The sequence below is a fragment of the Pelobates fuscus genome, chromosome 1 (assembly GCF_036172605.1).
Source record: "Pelobates fuscus isolate aPelFus1 chromosome 1, aPelFus1.pri, whole genome shotgun sequence".
Classification (NCBI taxonomy): Eukaryota; Metazoa; Chordata; class Amphibia; order Anura; family Pelobatidae; genus Pelobates; species Pelobates fuscus.
This window is the reverse complement of record NC_086317.1, coordinates 81,778,068-81,801,700: the sequence shown is the minus strand read 5'-3', so window position 1 is coordinate 81,801,700 and position 23,633 is coordinate 81,778,068. Positions and strand designations below refer to the sequence as shown.

Here is a 23,633-nt window from a genome sequence, read left to right as displayed (position 1 = left end):
GCATTTATCGCCAGCGTACATAGCAAAACACCTGCGGGGGGAAGAAAGTTTTTGCCTCCCTCCAGCCACTATGTACTCACTCCTGTATATAATAAAGAAGTAGTTATACAGTAAGAATCAGACAAACCTGGGATTTGGGTACCACAGAGAGTTCCACTGTATATAATAAAGAAGTAGTTATACAGTAAAAATCAGACAAACCTGGGATTTAGGTTCATTCCACAGAGAGTTCCCCTGTATATAATAAAGAAGTAGTTATACAGTAAGAATCAGACAAACCTGGGATTTGGGTTCCTCAGAGAGTTCCCCTGTATATAATAAAGAAGTAGTTATACAGTAAGAATCAGACAAACCTGGGATTTGGGTTCCACAGAGAGTTCCCCTGTATATAATAAAGAAGTAGTTATACAGTAAGAATCAGACAAACCTGGGATTTGGGTTCATTCCACAGAGAGTTCCCCTGTATATAATAAAGAAGTAGTTATACAGTAAGAATCAGACAAACCTGGGATTTGGGTTCATTCCACAGAGAGTTCCCCTGTATATAATAAAGAAGTAGTTATACAGTAAGAATCAGACAAACCTGGGATTTGGGTTCCACAGAGAGTTCCCCTGTATATAATAAAGAAGTAGTTATACAGTAAGAATCAGACAGACCTGGGATTTGGGTACCACAGAGAGTTCCCCTGTATATAATAAAGAAGTAGTTATACAGTAAGAATCAGACAAACCTGGGATTTGGGTTCATTCCACAGAGAGTTCCCCTGTATATAATAAAGAAGTAGTTATACAGTAAGAATCAGACAAATCTGGGATTTGGGTACCACAGAGAGTTCCCCTGTATATAATAAAGAAGTAGTTATACAGTAAGAATCAGACAAACCTGGGATTTGGGTTCATTCCACAGAGAGTTCCCCTGTATATAATAAAGAAGTAGTTATACAGTAAATATCAGACAAACCTGGGATTTGGGTTCCACAGAGAGTTCCCCTGTATATAATAAAGAAGTAGTTATACAGTAAGAATCAGACAAATCTGGGATTTGGGTACCACAGAGAGTTCCTCTGTATATAATAAAGAAGTAGTTATACAGTAAGAATCAGACAAACCTGGGATTTGGGTACCACAGAGAGTTCCCCTGTATATAATAAAGAAGTAGTTATACAGTAAGAATCAGACAAACCTGGGATTTGGGTTCATTCCACAGAGAGTTCCCCTGTATATAATAAAGAAGTAGTTATACAATAAGAATCAGACAAACCTGGGATTTGGGTTCCACAGAGAGTTCCCCTGTATATAATAAAGAAGTAGTTATACAGTAAGAATCAGACAAACCTGGGATTTGGGTTCATTCCACAGAGAGTTCCCCTGTATATAATAAAGAAGTAGTTATACAGTAAGAATCAGACAAACCTGGGATTTGGGTTCCACAGAGAGTTCCTCTGTACATAATAAAGAAGTAGTTATACAGTAAGAATCAGACAAACCTGGGATTTGGGTTCATTCCACAGAGAGTTCCCCTGTATATAATAAAGAAGTAGTTATACAGTAAGAATCAGACAAACCTGGGATTTGGGTTCATTCCACAGAGAGTTCCCCTGTATATAATAAAGAAGTAGTTATACAGTAAGAATCAGACAAACCTGGGGTTTGGGTTCCACAGAGAGTTCCCCTGTATATAATAAAGAAGTAGTTATACAGTAAGAATCAGACAAACCTGGGATTTGGGTTCCACAGAGAGTTCCCCTGTATATAATAAAGAAGTAGTAATACAGTAAGAATCAGACAAACCTGGGATTTGGGTTCATTCCACAGAGAGTTCCCCTGTATATAACAAAGAAGTAGTTATACAGTAAGAATCAGACAAACCTGGGATTTGGGTACCACAGAGAGTTCCCCTGTATATAATAAAGAAGTAGTTATACAGTAAGAATCAGACAAACCTGGGATTTGGGTTCATTCCACAGAGAGTTCCCCTGTATATAATAAAGAAGTAGTTATACAGTAAGAATCAGACAAACCTGGGATTTGGGTACCACAGAGAGTTCCCCTGTATATAATAAAGAGGTAGTTATAGAGTAAGAATCAGACAAACCTGGGGTTTGGGTTCATTCCACAGAGAGTTCCCCTGTATATAACAAAGAGGTAGTTATACAGTAAGTATCAGACAAACCTGGGATTTGGGTTAATTCCACAGAGAGTTTCCCTGTATATAATAAAGAAGTAGTTATAGAGTAAGCAGCTGCCTGACTAATGATAAAGTTTGATCCTGCAGCATGGAAGCAGTAAGTGCTATAACATAAGTGCTGTAGGCAGCTTTCCCCGCCCACTAGTGGTAAGTTCTGAGATTCGCCCTGTGATACAAAGTATCTCTCTAGCAGCCTGTGCAGGCTCACTCACAATCAGGAGGATGTGTGGTCTGGTCAGAAGACTTCCTGCCTTTAGTAATGACTGAAACACCTGCACTTCTCTGCAAACCATTCGCCCTTCTCCTCCCTTAGCTCCCTCCGGCCAGACTGCATAGAGATCACTGAAATCGCTTCTTCTGCAATGCTAGAGTGGACTGTCTCCCTATTAGGAACATTACTACTCCTGCTCTTCCTGACCTATAAGAAGTGTTGCTGCAATAGTTTCTGGACAGCTGTGCCTGCGAAGGCTGTGGAAGGTGGACAGGGGGATTTCAAGTTGATCTGCAAACCCTCCGCCCTTGCAAACTACCTGGTGAAGCAGTGCAAGACTTTCAGTGGTTTCTCTGACGTCCACTGGCTATGGAGGACATTCCCCTCCCTGCAGACCCTGGTGGGAACCCTGGGTCCTGTGGACATTGGGGTTCATTTTGTAAGGGAGTACTTACAGATGAGTGATGAGGGGTTGGTAGCTCTGGATTGGGCTGTCAGACCCGGCCAGCTGCAGAAAAGGAGGCGAGCTTCGAGTAACTCTTCTGTGCCCATATTGTTGGTCATCCCAAACTCCTTTGGCAAGATCACTAGAAACACCAGCAAGGTAACTCTACCCCCCACCCAGAAAAAAGTTATTTCTATCAGTTTGAAACATTTCTGGATGGATGGGAAAGCATCATGGGAGTTGTAGTCCGTAAGCAGCTGGGGATCTACTTTCTTACCATCCCTAACTTACCTGAATGTTGTTTACTGTGAGGGTGAATGTTGGTAGACTATATCAGGCTAACCATTTGAATGAAAACCTTGCCTATTGGCACTTACTGGGTCCCAGTTGTTTTGTTAAATAAAATATATGTAATGTTCTCTAATTTCAATAGGACTCTCTCTATAGATAGCTACCTAAAAACAATGGATAATTTAATGATTACCTGTGTAAACTGCTATTATATATTTTTTCCTTTATCATTTGCATATAGTTTGTGATTGGTTGTTGGTGTTTTAGCATTTTTATGCTGACATTATAATAAGTGGTACTTCTAATTTAAGTAATGAGTCAATAATTGCAATAACTGGTAACATAGACTAAGTTGCATGTTAAGGCTGGGCAGGCACATTAGGTGTTTTAAAACTGGGCAGGTTGGTACAGGAATATGCTTCAAAACTAGATCAATTAAATGTCAGTGTTCAAGCTGCTGATGTTGACCTTTTAACCTTTATTAAGACCATAATGCTTAGATTGGGGTCTAAAAAAAGAAGTCCTCTGTAGAGGGGAGGGGCGGTTGGTTGGAGGTATTTTCTTGGGGCCTAATTCTTTATTTCTGCTAGGCATTTACAATGTTGCTCACTGTTAGGGCGACAGTGTAAATGAGTTAAACATTGCTCATAAATAGCACCCTTTCCTAAAAACTTCCCGTAGCTGACTAAGAGTGATAGGAGTTACAGTCCTCTGCATTTAGAAATGCTATAAGGCTATAAGGAATACGGGTACATAAAGTAAGTAGGATTCTGTATTTGCTGCACCTCATACCTTAACCCCTTAAGGACACATGACATGTGTGACATATCATGATTCCCTTTTATTCCAGAAGTTTGTTCCTTAAGGGGTTAATGACACCTGCTATTTTTAAAGGACCATTAGATTCATGCAGACCAACATTTAAAAGAAGTGGCCTGGGTGCAGTTATCCTCTCAATTTAAACATTCAATGAGTATTGGAATGGGCAATGGCGGAGCAGGCTTATCCAATGTATGGGGGTGACCTTTATAACTAGTGACTGGGACACTAAAACATTAGTTTCCTATTTCTATTTCTTAAAGGAACACTATAGCATTAGCAATACAAAACCGTGTGCCTTTCCCTCTAATATCCCTTACCTGTGCCCTGGAAAATAAAGGATTAAAAAGCTTTTATCAATTCCTTCCACCAGCGACGTCACATAGATGTGCAAGTGTATCAGAGCTTCCCCATAGGAAACCATTAACTGTGCTTTCCTATGGAGATTATGAAGACGCTGGATGTCCTCATGCACAACCAGAGTACGTCCAACGTTGTTTCACAAAGTTAAACTTTGTGAAAATCCAGGAAGCATCTCTACTGACTGTCTATAAGACTGTCACTAGGGGGTTGTCTTAACCCTGCAGTGTAAACATTGCAGATTCTCTAAAAGTGTAATGTTTCAAATTGCATTACTAAGGGGACAGGGACACCGCAACAGCGGCCTGCTCTAAGGCAAACAGCGATGCCCCTGCCCAGCAGCACTCCATTTTTACTTAAACTGAGATTCAGAAGCAGATGCCGCCTGGGGGACCTAAAGATCAGAACTGGAGGCAAATTTAGGGGTTAAACCATTTGAGAACAGTTTAACTGTGCAAGATAAGAGTGTGGCCTCCTGGCACCATAACAACTTAATTTACATTAAGTTGTTATGGTGTCTCTTTAAGTGATCCTTAACGGACCACTTCACACTTGCCAAAAACCCACAGTTTAGTAGATGGAATAGGACGGTAAAAAAATCAGTCACCTGCGTTTTCAGTTGGGCTATGTGGCCTTAAATTTGAAATTCACTTTGAATTCTCACTTACCTAAGTAACACTGTCAGATTAACGAGACCTCCCTTTTGAAGGAAAAAAAAACAAACATTACAATTTACAGACTGATCCGCCTGCCAGGAAATCATTAAGACTGATGAGTTTTTGTCCAATCAGATCCTTCAGGATCATTGAAGACACACTGCACATGCACAGCCATCACCACAATTCGCCAGTCCAAAGCGTTAGATGACCCGTAATTGGCAAACTATGACGCATACAACCAAACACAGGGGCGCTATAATATTAAAAATGGTATATACATCCAAAATTAATTGATATAAACCAAAAGTGAGAGAGAAAAACACACCATATCGTAAAGTGCACAATTAAAAGTGCACAGTTATGACCAAAGTGCAATTGCAAAATAAAGTGCAAAACAGTAAATTAGTGTGTTTAAAAAATCGCAACCTTGTGCAATCTTAATATACAAACCTATCTTACGTAACTTACATACTATTTTAGACTTCCACTGGTGTGTACATATAGAGAAAACATAAAAACAACATATAGTGTGATACTGTTATAGATAGTACTAAATGCGCTCACAAACGTGGAGCAGGTAAATCTGCTTAAGCTGTCAAGGCTCCTCTCCACCACCGTACAGCATACAGCTAATTGTGCATGTTAAAGGATCACTATAGTGTCAGGAAAACCGCTTTCCTGACACTGTAGTGCCCTGAGGGTGCCCCCACCCTCAGGGTCCCCCTCCCATGGTGCTGAAGAGGTTAAAACCCCTTCAGCCACTTACCTTATTCCAGCGCTGGGCTCCCTCGGCACTGGTGACCTCTCATCCCCTGCCGGATCCGACAACCACTAGAGGCTGGCTTAACCCCAAATGTAAACATAGCAGTTTCTCTATGTTTCTTTGCATCTGAAGGGTTAAAACCTGAGGCACATTGCGCCCAGACCACTTCATTGAGCTGAAGTGGTCTGGGTGACTATAGTGTCCCTTTAATACACCATACACTTCTAATTGTGCACTTAACGCTCGTGTATTTTTTTTTTCTCTCTCACTATTGGTTTATGTCAATGAATTTTGGATATATATACCATTTTTAATATTGTAGCGCACCTTTGTTGTGTTGTATTGGATGTATTAGTGTATATTGGGTTATTGCACTTGGGAGGTGCTGCTTTTATTGAAATATTGATTTCTTGTCACAATTTTTAGCTCAATATTTTACGTGGTTTTTTTTTTGTGTATACTATGACGCATGCCATTTTATAGTTAATATAATTTTTTCTGCAATACATTTTATTTAACCTTTTCACCTAACTTCTAACACTGTACAGTTAGATTTCTAGAAGTCTAGAACCGTTCCCAAAGGAGTAGTGAGAAAATGTTGCATGTTTGTTCGATATTCTTTATCACTTACTTGCCGTGATATGGTTTGTAAAATGGGTCATATCCCAGTGTGCATTGCTGTCCTATGTTGGTGCTTTGTAAGTTAATAAGTCTATAGGAGACGTCTTGCTGGAAATGATCTAGTGTGACAGCTAAGCCAGAATATAAAAAGAGAAGTTAAATGTGGGCACTGCTTACTTTAGACATTTGTCACAATTTGTCATCATAAAATCACAAGTTTGCAATTTACCAAATCACTGTAGCTCAGATTAAATGTGTGACCAAATGGGGAAGAGAAGGATAAGCTATTCTTATCACTACCGATGAACTCCCCCCCCCCCCCCCCACCCCCACTTTTTTACTTTTTTTTTGGCTATTTCTCTTGTTGCCAGTTTTGTGTAAAGTTATTTGGGTTTTATACATTTGTTTTATTTTGTATAGACGAGCAATAATGCCATGGTTATTGTGCCATAAAGTGTCACGCAATAAAATAATGTAACAAAGGTCGCATTCTGACAAACTTTTTATATATTTTTTTTAAATATGGTCATTTATTTGCTTCCCAAAGCAGTCATTGTACATATTTACAGCAGTTTCACTTGAAATGAAACAATGAAAACAAACGGAGAGCAATGCTCACAAGCCTATGACACAGGTCTACGTTGAATAGTAAGGGATAAGTTGATCTGGTTAAATAGCTGCTTGGCAAATGGCAAAACAGACTGCGGATGGTTTGGAGAATTTGTGCCTCAGTACTTCATTTTCGTTTCAAAATGTGAAGTTTAGTAAATAATCCTGACTAGAGTTGTTTACCTTTTTGTAGCACTGTCTAGCTCACAAAGAAAGGCAATGCCACAAGGCGAAGATATATTTGCTTTAGCTATATGCTTAATTACAAATGTGTGGTTTCTAGCTGTGTAGGTTGTACATGAATCAGTTCTCAATTAAATCCTGTGATTTCAAACACCGTGGGATCTCCAAACTTGGTCCTGGTGCCTGGGTGATCCCTCTACTGCTTCATGGTGTTCAGTTGCGTATTTATATATTGTTCCCCAAACAGCAGACAGAAGTGTGCTACACATTATGTGCTGTACCAACTTCCTGCTCAACCCACTATTTCCACCCTTCTTGTGCCAACATTCTATCACCTGCCAACAACTACCAGTCTGCCTGCTATTGAAACAGAAACAATATCTACATTATTCTGGCTATTGGATTGGGTATGCACTGAGCGTGTCCGTTTAGTAATGGTTGCTAGCTGAACTGTTAGATAAAAGTGTTAGACAAATGTATTCCTGACACTATAGTGCTGAATGTAGCATTAGGTCCCCTCCCCCTTCCTTCCCCTATCCCCCTGGTCCTGCCTCCGTGGTTGAGATCATCTCTTTTGTTGAGGAAAGCATTCGGAGGCTAATGCGCATGCGCCGCAAAACCCCTTGCGGCACCAATCTGCATTTCTTCATAGAGGTGCATCCCTATGGAGAATGTTCAGTGCCTCCATGCAGAGGGTGGAGGTGCTGATGCCAGTGCAGCACACTGTGCAGCACTGACACAGGAATCAACTCTAGTGGCCATCCTAGTGACTGCCACTAACCATGTAAACGCTACCTTTTCAGTGCTTAGGCTGCAGGGACAGGCTATAGACACCTGAACCACTACATTAAGCTGTAGTTGTTCTGGTGACTATAGTGTCGCTTTCTGTAGGCATACTTGGTTATGGATATTTGTTTTGATGTGAGTTCACTGGACCCTGTATCAACTATAGGTGAGGGTACATGACCATTTCTCTTTGGGTGCCGTGGCACTCCATGTCTTCCAAAAAGTGTCTGGTTGAAGATGTTACCTATAGAAGACAAACTGATACAAGCAACTAACTTGGCTATTTTGATACCGCTGTAGAAAATGTTTTCACTCCATTCTGCAGGTATAATTGTTGTTACACATTTTTTTTAGCCAGGAATTATTTAGCAATAATGCATTTTGTTTCAAATGTTAGACATTTTCTCTCTCTGCTGGTGTTAGCATTAAGTGCGTTATTCAGAATAAAAAAAAAAAATGAAATTGGGGATTCACCATACTAAACTTACAACTTTTTATTTATAAATTGTATATAAAAGAAATTTGGTAAATAAATTCAACACAAGTCTGTTCTGTATGTCCTTTTGTTAAGTTGCTGTCAGACAAAACATTTCTGGGATAAGACCAGGGAATTGCAAATGTAATAACAAATAAACCGTTTTTGGCTCTCAGCTATCTAATCAAATAAGGTGTTGATATTGGGGTAACACATTACAAAAACTACCTCTAACATATAGGCAAACAATACTGTGGTCATTATAAATATTATCAAAGTATTGTTGGGAAAAAAAAAAAAAGCATACCACTTAAAGACATGCCTAAACATTGAGTGGTGATGATGATGATGATGATGATGATGATAATAATAATGCAAGTGCCACCACTAACATGAAACACAGTGATCCTAATGTGATAATTTAAAAAATATATAAATACAAGCAGATATCAAATCGGAATTCAATAAACCCCCTTTTTTTTATTGTTATACAATGTATGCAGCAAAATTCTTCTGGAATAACAAGTAAATCTTGGACAAAATTATAATAATCTGCAAAATTCATCCCAATGTATTAAAATATGTATGTATTAAAAAAAAAAAAGGATGACATCATTTTCTTTGTTGATAGAAACTTCTCTAAGAGTCTTCTCTAGTTTGGCATTTCAATTATGGTATAATGTGTATAAGGAGTTATGCTCCTAACAAAAGGGACCAGAGCCCCTAAAGTGTAAAAACAAAAAAACACACAAAAAAAATTGGTTTGTATATGCTTAATCTGAGTACCAAATTTATTTTTTTGGGGGGGGACAGTCCTTTTTAATAGCAGTCAGCTGAGACTGAAGTGGGTCTCACCCAAATTATAGGAACCGGGGTGGTGGCTGAGAAGTCAGTTCACTTTCTCTGGAGGTGTAAACTCTGTGTGGTGTCTGCATTATGGGGCTCTTCGGTGGCACTAAAATGAAAATTTAAGCCTAAAATTGTTGATCTAGAAATAGTAGAATTTTTCCCACTTGCCTATTGTGACCTAAAATTTACAGTTTTGTGGTGTAATCCCAGTAGTTCACTGTTTAGTGAATAAATGTGAGGTGTATAGAGCCCTGAAAATGTACAGTAATATTTGCTCTCAGTCATACTTGAGGCTCACTATGATGCGATAGAATGACAGCGAGAGTGATTCCAATAATTGGATCCCAACATGATTGTCTCAGAATAAATATTTGTCATGGGATTTAAGTTCACATAGTCGGCTATTAAGATACAAAGGAAACCTTTGATGAACTAATTAGACCCTTTATTACAAATGTGTAGAACTGGGATGCAATAAGAAGAAACCGTTTGATTTATTTAAAAAAAAAAAAAAAAAAAAAGTGTGTGTGTGTATATAGTGTTTTTTTTCTTCTTTTTTTTTAATTTCTGTATTACTGACCACCATTAGAAAAAATAATGCAATTAGGCTTGCACGTACATTAATTGACTGACTGTATTTGTGTGTAGGCTACTGGCACATTAATTGGTGTCTACTCCAGTGTAATCTTTTGTTGAACATAGAAATTCTATGGCACACTAATACAAATTGGTTTAATTTGTCCACGGCTTGTAATATGTCCCAAATTAATAAAATTGCATATTATGTAGACTTGTGCTCAAAAGCGTTTCAGTTTGAACGAACAAATCAAAAGCTTTTTTTTTTTTTTGTCTGAATAAATCTATTCTTCACAGATTTTCTTGTGAAGTCTGATATTATGGTCAATGGTTGAATAGTTGGTAGTGTCTGATGCCATCAGGTCTGCTCAGTTTGGCTGTGTCATTTATGTTTCATTATAAACTGTTTTTGTATATTCATATTAAAGGAACACTATAGGGTCAGGAACACAAACATCTATTCCTGACACTAGAGTGCTAAGCCCACCATTTAGGTGACTTGCCTCCCCTTAGCCCCCTTAAAAGCAATATAAAACTTCCCTTATTTCCAGTGCCGCGTGGGTCTGCCAGCGGTAGCTCAGCTCCCTTGGTGAAATCATCAGAATTGCTGATTTTTTGCCAGGTAACGATAATGCAGACCAGGGCCGCCATCAGGGTCCTGGGGGGCCCAGCACACTCTTACTTACCTTCCCAGGAGCTCCCTTCAGCTCTCCTGTCTAACTCTCGCGAGTCCCGCGGCCGTCAGAGTGTTGCCACAGGTTACAATGGCAACGCGCCACACAGCACAAAGGCCGTGAAAGTTAGACAAGTGAAGGGAGCTGCTGAGAAGGTAAGTAAGAGTGTGCTGGCCCCCTCAGCACAGTCCATGTCACCGTACCACCAGGGAATGCCATATCCCCCCTCCCTGGTCAGGTAAGAAGCAGGGAGGGGGACTAAAACATAATTTTAAGAAATTAAATTTTTTTAAATGTTTTTTTTAAACTTTAAAAAAAATGCCCCGCCCCCCCCCATTTTACACACTTAACATAGCTACACAAACACACACACACACACACACACTCTGCATTCATTATATACACACACTACACAAACACACACTCTGCATTCAATATACACACATTACACAAACACACACTCTGCATTCATTAAATACACTGCATCCACTACACAAACACACACACACACGGTATTCACTAATCAAATACTCTCACTCCATCCACTACACACACATATATTCTTGAAAACATACAAAATTCTGACTGGCATGTATATTTTGGGAATTTAGCTTGATTTTAAAAAAAAGATTTGCAAAAAAAGAAATAAATTATAAACATGTTCAGTTAAGGGTAGATTTGTGTATAATTAGTTTATTTTTTCAAAATGGTAAATGTACAGAATATTGGCAAATTATCCGCTATCGGCCTGAAAGTTCACAAATTATTGGTATCGGCTCTAGAAAATCAATATCTGTCGATCCCTAGTATTTAGACAGGCATATCATTAAATCTTGCCTGAGTATGGGTTAATGAGGATAGTGTTGTGTAAAGTCACTGTGGTATTCCACAAACTGTTAAGTGAAAGGAATTAGTGAAGAGACAGTACAGACGAGTTGCGGTATTGTACAGTTTCCTTTATTCCCTCATCAGACTAAACAGACTTTGAAAAAGCAACTTTTACGGCTTGATACGTATCTCTAAAAGTACACCAAGATTTTGTTTTTATAAATCCTTAACTATAAAAAAACTAGATTTCCCATAAACATGTCACTATCAAATTGTAATTTTTAATTTTTTTTTACTTTAGAACCCCTTGTCCAAACACTGGGTAGTCACAATCCTTCATGTCACTAAAGGCCATATTCAACTTGGCAGGTCTTGGAAATTTTAGTGCTCCACTGTATTTAGAACAACCCTTTAAATTATCTTTAATAATGAACAATCCCACCACACACAAATGCAGTTCAACAAACGCTTCATTTCTTCTGTTATAATATGAGGTTGCTATAGGAAATGAATGCGGCCAAGCAGGGGGCGAGATACCATTCCTAAACAGTTTGCTATGGAGCCAGGCCCCAAAGGGAATTTTAGCAAGTTCTAGTGGTTATGTTGCTCAGTGTTCCTACAAAGGACACTCCAGGCACTTAAAGAGGCACTGTCACCATCTAGAGACTTTGTATCAAATTCACAAAGACACCCGACTGTGACTGTGGCCACTGGGGGTCCTGTGACTGGGGTGAGCCAGGTAAAGGTAAGATTTACTTAACTGAACTTGTCCCTCATGGGCGCCGCCATCTTTCTTAGTCTGCTCCCTTTTTTTTTTTTTAGATCCTGGTGCTAAAAGTCTCTGCTGGTGAGAGAGGGACGGGCTTGCAAAGGCTGCAGACAGCAGGTCTACAGCTTTTGCAAGCTGTACTTTTTTAATTATATACCCCCAAACCTATAAAAAAAATACATTCATGTTTTCTTTGGAGCATACCTACTAAATTGTTAAATAAAAATAAGTACTTTTTCAATGCAGTGCTTGTTTTAAAGTAAAAGTCAAGACAAACTAAGTCTACAGTGATGGTTAGTCCTGCCACATGGAAAATGTGTGATGTCCTATTAATAAGTTAATATTTTGAATAATCTCAGGATGTAATTATCCATTTAGAGTGCTAGAATTTTTTTTTTAATCCAGATATGACTGTGTGGTTTGTTAAAAATCCATGTAAGTAAAATACTCCAGATTCTTGTATAAACCAATGTCTGTCTTAAATCGAGGTACCTTACAGGGCAGGCCCTCACTAGGCACTGAAGTAACAGTTTTAAACTAAAAAGGACCTATATTACACAGAGTGCCTTGGTGATAGACGCACATTTTATCTGCCATCACAAATTTGTCTAATCTCGCGCGTTACGGTATTTTTTCACATCCAGGCTTTGCTATCAGGTGGAATCACTTCTGAACAATTGTTCTCTGTGAAAACCTTTTTGCTTGGAATCCTAAGGCATGCCATTTTATATTTTCTGAATTCCGCTTTATCCATAATACAGTGACCTCAGTATAAGTCAGTGACTGAATAGTTTAATATGGCTAGCTACTAAATATTTATTATATTATTCATGGTGGATTAGCAACAAGTATTTTTTTATTATGCTGAATGGGGCCCATTAGATTAACAAATATACAAACCAGCACTTGGTTATTGTGTTAGACACTTGTTTTTAAGCAGTGAAACCATTTTAGAATGTTTTGATTTCTTACCTAGGTATGCTGGGTGTTGCTCCCTGCTTCCACTACTTTAATAAGAGACCTTCCGCTCTCTGTCTGCCTACCTAAGTACCAGGTGTAGCTCAGGAGAACTAGACGAAGATCCAGTAATGGAGGCGGGCAGTAGCACCAAGTAAACACAAGGTAAAAAGTCAAACCATTCTTAAACACCAGGGCAGTCCTAGCACCATAACCACTACAATGTGGTTATGGTGATTGATGTATTCCCTTTAAATAATAGACAAAAGTGGTTTTGTTTCATGTAAAGGTGTTAGCAGTGTAACTCTCTATTAAAAAGATTGTACATCTGTTTATCTATGCTCATAGAATGAAGGTATAAATTACATTTTACAGGGACACTCTAAGCAACATAATTACCATAGGTTATGGTGCAAGGAATGCATGGATGTGTCCCTCTTTATTTTGTGAAGGTTTGACAATAACTGGGGTCTACGGTCTACCCATCAACTAAACTCCACTCCCTTTGCCTATTGTGTTACAGTAATCATGTCTGAAGTTGACACTGACAAAACAAAAGGGTTAACAGCAATTTGGTCTGCACAAATACCGATAAACCAGCATTATTATTTCTCATTGACACTTTTGGCTACAGAGGGAGAGTGCTGTGGGTGCCAGGAAGTGCCCCCTTCCCCCCCATCCATTTTTAAAAATGAAAAAAATGTAATCTGTATTTTTATTTATTTTTTTGCCCGACTGCACACTGGAACAAATGCGTATTTTATACACTGTCAGTTTCATCCAAGTTGGGTAATACTGACAGACTGAAAATGCTGTTGGTAGATAGCAGAGTCTCAGTTTGTGTCATACTTCTTCTGAATAGCTTGTCAAAACTCCAGGGGAGTTTACTAGCACCATAACAGCAACACTGAGCTGTAGTGGTTATGTTGCTTAGAATGTCCCTTTAAATATGGCCAATACATGTTGGTAATAAAACTTTTCAAATAATAAAAATTAAACCCTATATCGGGTTATATTAATGATAGATCAAATGTGTTTTATTTTTTTTTGACAGATGTGCCACTTGGCCCTCATGCATGGATACCAGGCAGTTATATTTAATCGTCGGTGTCAAAATGGCTGTCCTCTAACCACAGTTAAGCTGCAGCCCTATGGGGACCCTAACGATCTGCGGGAAGCTATTCGATATATCCGTCATTGTCAGCCCTCCTCCCGTCTGTTTGCAATAGGAGAAGGAACTGGAACTGGGCTACTCCTGTCCTACCTCGGGGAGTGTGGCTCCTCCAGCTACATCACCGCGGCTGGCTGTATATCTCCGCTCTTTCGCATGCAGGACTGGTTTGAAACCGGCTGTCCATGGCTGTGGCAATCTGCTTTACTTTTGTATCAGAAAATACACCTCAGCAGGTATGTTAAATCTGCATAACGTTATGATGTGTAAACATTAAGGGAACACTCCGAGCACCATAACCACTGTGGCACAATGTGGTCAGACAATATTAATATTGATAAATGTAGGATCGTGGTTGAGTTGCCCCCCCCTCCCCTCCCCCCCTGTAAATAGTCAAATCCGCAGTCTGTGGGCACCACTATTTTCCTTAAAGGATCACTATAGTGCCAGGAAAACAAACTAGTTTTTCTGGCTCTATAGGGTTATTCTGTCCCCCCTCCTGCTGGGTTGAAGGGGTTAAAACCCCTTCAGCCACTTACCTTTCTCTAGCGCCGGGCTCCCTCGGCGCTGGGGAACTCTCCTCCTCCTGCCGACGTCAGCGCCGAATGCAGCCATTAGACTAGAGGCTAGATTAACCCTCAGTGAAACATAGCAGTTTCTCTGAAACTGCTATGTTTTCAGCTGAAGGGTTAAAATTAGAGGGACCTGACACCCAGACCACTTCATTGAGCTGAAGTGGTCTGGGTGCCTATAGTGGTCCTTTAATGCTGTCAGAATCCTCTTTTGACTTTATTTAAAGATGTACAAAATAATCATATGAAGTGATGGTAGATCACTGGACAAAACTCTATGGTGTTTTATTACAATCTGTATATGCACTATGAATGAAAAAAGGTATAGCACAAGCTGTAAGGATGTAATCCACCGAAATAATAATTATGGGCCCCAGTGCTTAGTACTACAGCCCACTACTTTTAGATCATTTTCTGGATCACTCTCTGTGTTCTTGTGTTAGTTCTCCATGTTTGTGTACAGATTCATACTTTCTACCTGACCCGATAAATTTGTTGTAAAAGTTGCACTAAGACAGAAGGTAGTGACTAGTTTAAAATTAGATTATTTCATGCCATTTAAAATGTGTTCATTGAAACTGAATAATGAATCTGTTTCTGGAACTTTCCACAGAGTGGCTGGCTTGTTCCATAATTCCCTACACAGCTGTGCTGTAAGGGCACAGTAGGCAATGGCGGAACTACTGCGGCCGCAGGGGTTGCAGCTGAGACTGGGCCCGCCACTCCAGGGGGCCCGGCCGCCCTGTGGACCCCGGCGACCGGGTGCCCGCTGCCATGCGTTGCGGCCGCGGCTGCACGGTACAACTGCCAGGGCCACGTGTTCAGGGGCCCATCGGGTGGCCAATGCTGTTAGGGCCCCCTGTGATGATGTTAGACTGCGCTGGGAGAAAGTGACTGTCACGGTCCACCGGGAGCCGCGAAGGAGGAAGAGAGGAGGGAGTGGGAAGTTTTGCACCAGGGCCCTGTGGCTTGTGAGGAGTTATCTCTTTATTCTTTTTTTTATTTGGATTTATTAGCGCTGACTCTTGTTTCCTTCATTTGTTAGCTTTTATCTGTAGAAAGCTGACCGTTGAATTGCAAATTCCTTTAAAACCTATTATGCAACCTTTTTAGTATAGTTTAATACTTGTATGAACATGGGGAACCATTGCATCCTATTTTGTCAGATTTGTTTGAGAGGATGAGCTTATGCCTATATTGATATGTGCCAATTGACTGTATTTGCAAGGGGACAAAGGTCTCCCGTGAATCACAATGGTCATTCTATAGTTTTTTCTTTAATTGTAAATCTCTGTGTTTAAAAAAATAAATAAAAAATAAAAAGTGCAAAATGTTTTTTACAAGAACTAACTAAAGGCTAGTATAAGCACCATAACCATATATAGATTTGGTTATATAGATTGATGAATTATGTGACAAACAAAACATCTACAAAGAATAGAGTACTCACCACTTTATATTATTTAAATCCCATTTTTTGTACAAACGTTAAAAGAAAGTGATGCAAACATTGCGTTATTTCCACAAGGGAACAAAAAGCACACACCTACAGTTTACATCACACATGATTTGGGTTTAAGCACACTCCATTGTCCTATTACTGGGATAATCCACCTTCTTAGGAAGAACTGGCCTTCCCACAGTGGTGTATTTACCCCATCTCCCACTGCAGAGGACTGCCATGGGAAAACAATCACTAAACAGATCTGAAGCTGGTATATCTGCTTAGTGTCCCCTTCCAGCCTTGCAATGGGAAGGTTTCATTTAGTTTTAGACTTAAAGGGACACTCTAAGCAGCATTACGCCTAAAATTGAGTGTAATGGTTGTGTAATGGTTGTGCTGCAATGAGTATATGGGCATTGTCCCTCAATTTTTATGTTTTATCTTTTTGAAAGCAGTCTTAAAAGGTAGGGTTCTCCCCACCACCCAAGGACTAGGTTTCCCTCGAGTTGACTCTTACAATGTTAAATTTACACTTCTACTTTTATTAAAGGGACACTATAGTCATCAAAACAACTTAAGCTTAATGAAGCATTTTTGGTGTATAGATCATGCCCCTTTAGTAACACTGCTCAATTCTCTGCCATTTAGGAGTTAAATCACTTTGTTTATTCAGCCCTAGTCACACCTCCCGGCAAGTAACGTACACAGACTTCCAAAACACTTCCTGTAAAGAATCATCTAATGTTTACACTTCCGTTATTGCAAATTCTATTTAATTTAGAATTTATCTCCTGGTCTTTTAATAGCTTGCTAGACCTTGTACGGGCCTCCTGTATGTAGCTAATATTCAGTTTACAGACAGTGGTGTATCCTGGTTTTGTGCTGCCCTAGGCAGGACAAAACTCAGGCACCCCCCCTGCCCCCCTTGCGCCACCCCCACCCAACCCTTCCCCCCGCCCCGCCTTCTAAACACTCACACATTCACTGACAGATACGCATACACTAGCTAACAGAAACACACTCACTAGCAGACACACACACTCACTAGCAGACACACACACTAACAGACATTCACACATACTCACTCACATTAACACTTTTTTTTTTATTTATTTTTTTATTTAACCCCCCAGCCTCCTTACCTATGGAAAGGCTGGGGGGGTTCTCTTTCTCCCTGGGGGTCCAGCGGCTGCTGGGTGGGTGGCGCTGGCAGGCGGCTGGCGAGGGAGCACTTCCTCTGAGCTCTCTGCTCAGCTCCCTCACGCGCCGCAGAGTGAGGCTGGGAGCCGGAATATGACGTCATATGACGGAAATGCCTTGTTTGCCTCGCGGCTAAAACATCCTTGTTTACAGAGCAGGAGATAAAAACTGATACATCTGATTGAAAGTGAGTCGCAGCCAGGGAAGGACTCCTAAATGGCAGAGAATTGAGCAATTAGGCATGATCTATACACTATAACTGCTACATTAAGCTAAAGATGTTTTGGGGACTATAGTGTCCCTTTAATATCTGTTTCGTCTGACCTGGATTGCCTTGATAAACTATGGAGAAGGTGTCCCGCTCTAATTGCTCTAAAATCTGGGTGAAAAAAAAGGTTTTTACTCACTTGGAATCCAGGACCGGGCGAAGCCCCCAGCGCTGACTTCCCCAGCCCTTCCTGATGTCAATGGGGGCGCTCGTTCCAATCACAGGCTTCATGCGAGCACTTCGAGGAGGGAAACATTAAATATGCTTAGAATTGACATTGGGTAGGATGGAACAGAGTTCTGGGCTGCCAGTGTCACATGCTGGGGTGCAACTAGCCCCCCAGCACACAATTAAAGATATCTCTGTAAGTGCAGTGTTTCAAGCAGAAACACTGCACTTACTGACTCCTGCCACCATGGTCATGGTGGTTGGAGAAACCCTTTAGCCCAATGCTTTCAGCCTTCCACTACTGTCCAGGTTGGCAAAATTGGCAATGATTATGCATGCATAGGTGTAGATTCTGCATTAGTCAGCTGGAGAGTGGGCAGAGTACCAGGAAGAGTGTGGCTTTTGTTAAACTCCGCCCAAAACGGGCACAGTGCCTGTGGTCTCTTGGCACCATATCCACTACACAGAGCTGCAATGGTTATGTTGCTTAGATAGTGATCCCCTATATGTAAGAGCATGTGTAATTACTTGTCACTTCTGATATAAATGCAGTCAGAGGAGACGCTGGCACTCCCGGCCTGCTTTTTACGTCATTACACAGCATTAAAGTGCTTTCATATGCTCAGCTATTGAATTTTGGCATTGTAGGCTTCCTACGACCTGAGAATCTAAACCATTTAAAAACCAATTTATCTGTTCGAAAGAGACCCCATGACTTCTGCATCCTTTTGTGTTTTGGTTTTCTATGATTTCTTTTATTTTGCTTTTCATTGAATGCACATAATGAGCTTTTAAAAATGCTGCAGTGCCTCTCAAACAAATACCAAGAGATCTATTTTAAAATGATCCGCATTGGGGAAAATGAATGTACAGAAAAACAGGAAACGTATAAATGCATCTATAAATAGCTGTGTGTTTTAATACATACGAACATTGTCACCGCAATATAACTAATATATATAATGTAACTTATTTAGAGGCTACATCAGGCAAATGCTTGTAATATGATGCAAGTAAATACATCTATCCATTAAATAGTATTTCTTACACAAATAATATAAAAAATAAAAATGTGAACCAATAAAATGTTTACAATTGTGGTTCAGGATCCCTCTTGTGGCTGTTAAACAGACAGCAACTAGAGGCACTTGCTCATAAAAACATTCAATAATTGCAAGTCTTCATGTTCTGCTTCTCTTAGAGAAGCATTGGATTCACTGTTTCTCTAGAAGTATGCAAATGCTGCACATGCCAGTAGGTCCCCAATGCTTTGGTGCATTCCCTTTCTGTGGGATAGTACCGGAGGACTCCTCTACTGTACTGTAGTACTTATAGTGTTGACAGAATACCTTTAACACACTTACAGTTTAACTTTCACTTAGAGAGCTGCCCTCCCCCTCTAATATTATTTTCCCCTTTCTCTCTGCCCCCAGCCCCTTCCAATGGTACACATCAATTGTTCATTACTCCATCTATAAATAATACTTCTGTATTATTCATTCTAAATACAGGGTGGGCCAAAGCACACAGTACAGTTTGACAAGTAAATGACTTGTTTGTTAGTAGATCATTTTTTTGTTGCTGCTGGTATTGTAAGTGAGTCTTGGGATATTCATCGTGGGTAACTTCATGAAGGAAAAACGAGTAAACGTAGTGGAATTTAATTTTAAAAAATGGCAGGTCCATTATTTTAACGCAAATAGCTTACCGCTGCCACTTCAATGTAAGCCGCCACGTTGGCCCAACTTTTCACATCCTGATTACTTACTGTGGGGATATCTGAAGGAGGAGGTGTATGTGAATAAACAGAAATTCGAGCTCTAGAGCCTCACAGATTAACTACTGTTATGAACAATGCATTTGAAACAGCCCAACTTTATGAGGCAGCAAATGGAGCTCATTTAAGAGCTGTCCTCGTCCGTGCCTAATCAAACAAATCTCCATATGGTAAGCATTCATTGTATGTAATATCATTGAAATTGGTTCATTTAAGGGACATTGCAGACCCTTAAACAACATTAGATTGCTGAAAAGCTTTATGTTTGAAGAGTGTGCCCTATTTTTTTCATTCGGGAAAAAGTTTAGATTTTAATAGAAATGTACACTTTTATAACTTATACTGGTTACACCCCCTGGCTTTTCAAAGAGACAACCGGTCATGTTACTTCCTGGTTTGGTTAGCTTATTTGCACTGAACTCAAAAGGGCAGCAATTGCTCAGAGCACCTGCCTTCTCATTGAGCTGCATTGGGAAGCCTGTGATTGGACAGCCACAGAGAGTCTGAGTGCGTTAGAAGAAGAGGGCTTGTAAAGGCAGCAAACATGGATCTGCAGTTTTTGCAAGCTGTGTGTTTTCAGGTATAACTCCATAGAAAAAAAAATGCATGCAAGTTTTTATTTGGGGTATATTTACTAAACATTGATTTTATTAATTTTTTTTTAATTTGGGCAGTGGAGTGTCCCTTTAAAAAAAAAAAAAAAAAAAGTTATTGACTCCTCAAACCCTACTCTGAATTCGACCCATCCTGTATATGCATATTCAGAAAAGGAATGTAGTGCCTGTGTTTACATCTAGTATGTTCCTATGAACAGAAGGCACCGTTAATGTAATAAAGAACGGTGATGCTGCGAGATCACATGACAATAAATGGTAATTTTGTCAATATATTAAACTAATACATATACATATGCTCAGTATTCTCTTGGGGCATTTCCTGAGTTATATTTTTGACCGGATTAGTTCTGTTTTTGTTTCAATTTTGCTCATATGTATATATGTCAAATATGAAAATATTAAATCATATAGTTTATTTTTTTTTTTTTTTTTTTTTTAAATAGGACATAGGTGTGTCTCCCTTTTGGAGAGTTTACAAATGAAATATGGAAGGCAAGTAATGTCATTTTATCACTGATATCTAGTTACAGTCCATATTTTTTTTGCCCTTCTCAGAAACTTTTGCAATGACTTAATGTTTTTCTTATTAACTGGGGCCCAAACCTAAACTGTGTGCTAAAGGTGAAACTGAATTCATCTTATTACATCCACTGATTTCTTCCCTAGTTGATTGTGGCTGTATTTCAATGTTTTTATTATATCTTGTTTATCTTAAAGTCTGGTTTTCTCTGTGTAAAACGTAGAGTCAACTCCATAATTTGTAATCATTCTGGAATATTTCTACAAGTTTGTTGGAAAATTGAGTCATAATACAATATTATCAGTGGTTGTGCAATTAAAACATGGTTGTGCTATAATTGAAACATCCAGTATTGGGGGGGGGGGGGGGGATGGGGAATTTAAAATGTACCAACATTTTGAAACTACTGATACGGAGAGCAGATCAGCTTTTCTCTTCATTTGTATGTACTACTAGTGATTTATTATTTATATAGTGATGCAGCTTGTCAAACAAAACAACAATTAGACACTTGTACTCATAAATGTATATTAGTATGTTTAATTTCTCAGGTTTTAACCCTTCACATGTAAACATAGCAGTTTCAGAGAAACTGCTATGTTTACATAGCAGGGTTAATCCAACCTCAATGTGATAGGCTGAAAGCAGTCATCTGACACTCTCAGCCAATCACTGCCACCCTTTGCTACTCAGGCTAATGCTCCCATATTAGCCCAAGCAGCACAGAGGGAACATGCTGTTAGGTACTCACAGTTTTATTATTTTACCATTAACAACAGTTTACCTTTGACTAGAAGGACAGCATCAGGTTGCGCCAAGCACTATAACCTCTTCCATGAGGTGAAGCCGTTACAATGCCTGAGCATCTCTTTAAAGGGTACCTCTCATCAGGGCTGCCATCAGAAATTTTGGGGCCCCTAACACAGCTCAAGGTCTGGGCCCTCAGGGGTCCGCCTCCAAGCCTGCCCCTAGCGCCTGCCTCTAAATCCCACCCACAGGAATACACACATAGACACAAACACACACACTGATACAAAAGGAAACATATACACACACACACACACACACACACAAAGATATACACACATATAAAGACACACAGACATACATCGTGACACACCGACACATACTAACATACATACAGACACACACATGCATAAGGACATACATACATACATACATACATACAGACTTTTTTTTTATAAAGGGGCCCAGTCGCGCTATTACACCGCTGCCGCACTGACCAGGCCCTTGAAGATATAGGGCCCTTCGGGTGGCCCTAAATGCTTGGTCAACCGTGTGGGCCCCGGTGCAGCTGCATCGGCGGAAGTTCCGCTGCTACACATGGGGCCGGAGCCACTGTGCCCCCGAAAACCCTCATGGTGGTCACCCCCTGATGGTGGCCCTGCCTGTCATGCCACTTTTGTGCTCTGCAGAAATTAAATATTCTCCTTAATCTGTCTATACATTGTGCAAGGGAAATCACTAAAAGTTTTTGCTAAAATCTGCTGTTAAATTTTTAAACCCCCCTCGCCTCTGTCAGACAGACTATTGGCATGACTTTATGTCAATGTCTGTCTGAAGCCAAGCTGGAGGAGTATTCTCTTGCAATCAGCGAGGCTGAACCAGGCCCTGGGAAGTGTTACTGTGCTTCCCAAAGAGGGGCAATACCAGAGAGGAGGTTGCCACTGATGTGTCAGGGTACCTGTAGTCTCTACCTCAGAGGAGGTGAGAGACTTAGACGTTTGTCCTCCCAGAGGGGTTGTTTCTTCCGTTCCTCGCGGTCCCCACGGCCATTTACAAGCCGACCGCAAGGGATCCACTTCCTTATATGACGCGACGCTCAGTGGTCGACGTCATGACGCCAACCCGGGACGACCTGTCAGTCAAGTCCCGAGCACTAATCAGGACTCACCGGGGGCGTGATTACCCTCTAGAATCAAGGTATAAAGTAAGGCTTCCGGCATCTGCTCATTGCCCTGTCGTGGTTCTAGCCTGTCTAGTCACTCAGTGCTCTTGTATTCTAGTTGTCTCTTTGGTTCTGACCCGGCTTGTTTGTACTACCCTGTTTATCTCTGTTACCCTTTGACTCGGCTTGTCTCTCGCTTACCTGTCCTCTCGTTCCCTCGACCTCGGCTTGTTCCTAGACCATTCTCTACTTACTCCTTACGTTAAGTCTGGCCACTCTAAGGTCCGGTATACGTATTTACCACCTGTTTGTACTCTGCGTGTTGGATCCCTGTCCCGATCCTGACATTACGACAGGGCCAATGGATCCTGCAGGTACAAACACTCAGGTTGGTCCTTCTGACTCTAGGTTCGACGCCATGGATCACAGAATGGATCAGATGGCTCTAGCACTACAGGCGTTACTATCTCGTTCTAGTAATCAACCAGAAGAGATGCGTAATACTTCTATCTCCCCTGTGAGTTCAGGTCTAGAGGTAGCCACTGTAGGTGCTTCTTCCCGTATTACTCCACCTGTACGTTATAGTGGTTCTCCAGAGAAGTGTCGTGGTTTCTTAAACCAAATAGGTATCCATTTCGAATTACAACCCCGCTCCTATCCTACAGATAGGGCGAAGGTTGGATTTATTATCACATTACTTGTTGAGAGAGCTCTGAGATGGGCCAATCCATTGTGGGAGAATGATAATCCGTTAGTATATAATTATAATGCCTTTGTAGCTGCTTTCAGAAGAACTTTTGACCCTCCAGGTAGAAAGGTCAATGCAGCTAGATTACTGTTGCGCCTTAGACAAGATAACCAAACACTTGTGGATTATGCACTAGAGTTCAGGTCCTTGGCGGCAGAAGTTAAGTGGAATGAACA

The 23,633-nt window shown here is 40.3% G+C and overlaps 1 protein-coding gene across 1 annotated transcript in view; it reads left to right on the top strand.

Annotated features, from left to right (window-relative positions):
- The first annotated feature begins 2,376 nt into the window (after positions 1 to 2,376).
- Positions 2,377 to 23,633, top strand: part of LOC134587669 (protein ABHD15-like) — a 33,099-nt gene continuing 11,842 nt past the window's right edge. Inside the window, exons 1-2 of the mRNA XM_063444222.1 lie at positions 2,377 to 3,003; positions 14,118 to 14,470. Coding sequence (XP_063300292.1) covers positions 2,551 to 3,003; positions 14,118 to 14,470 — 806 coding nt within the window. The 5' untranslated portion in view covers positions 2,377 to 2,550. The remainder of the gene's footprint in view (positions 3,004 to 14,117; positions 14,471 to 23,633) is intronic.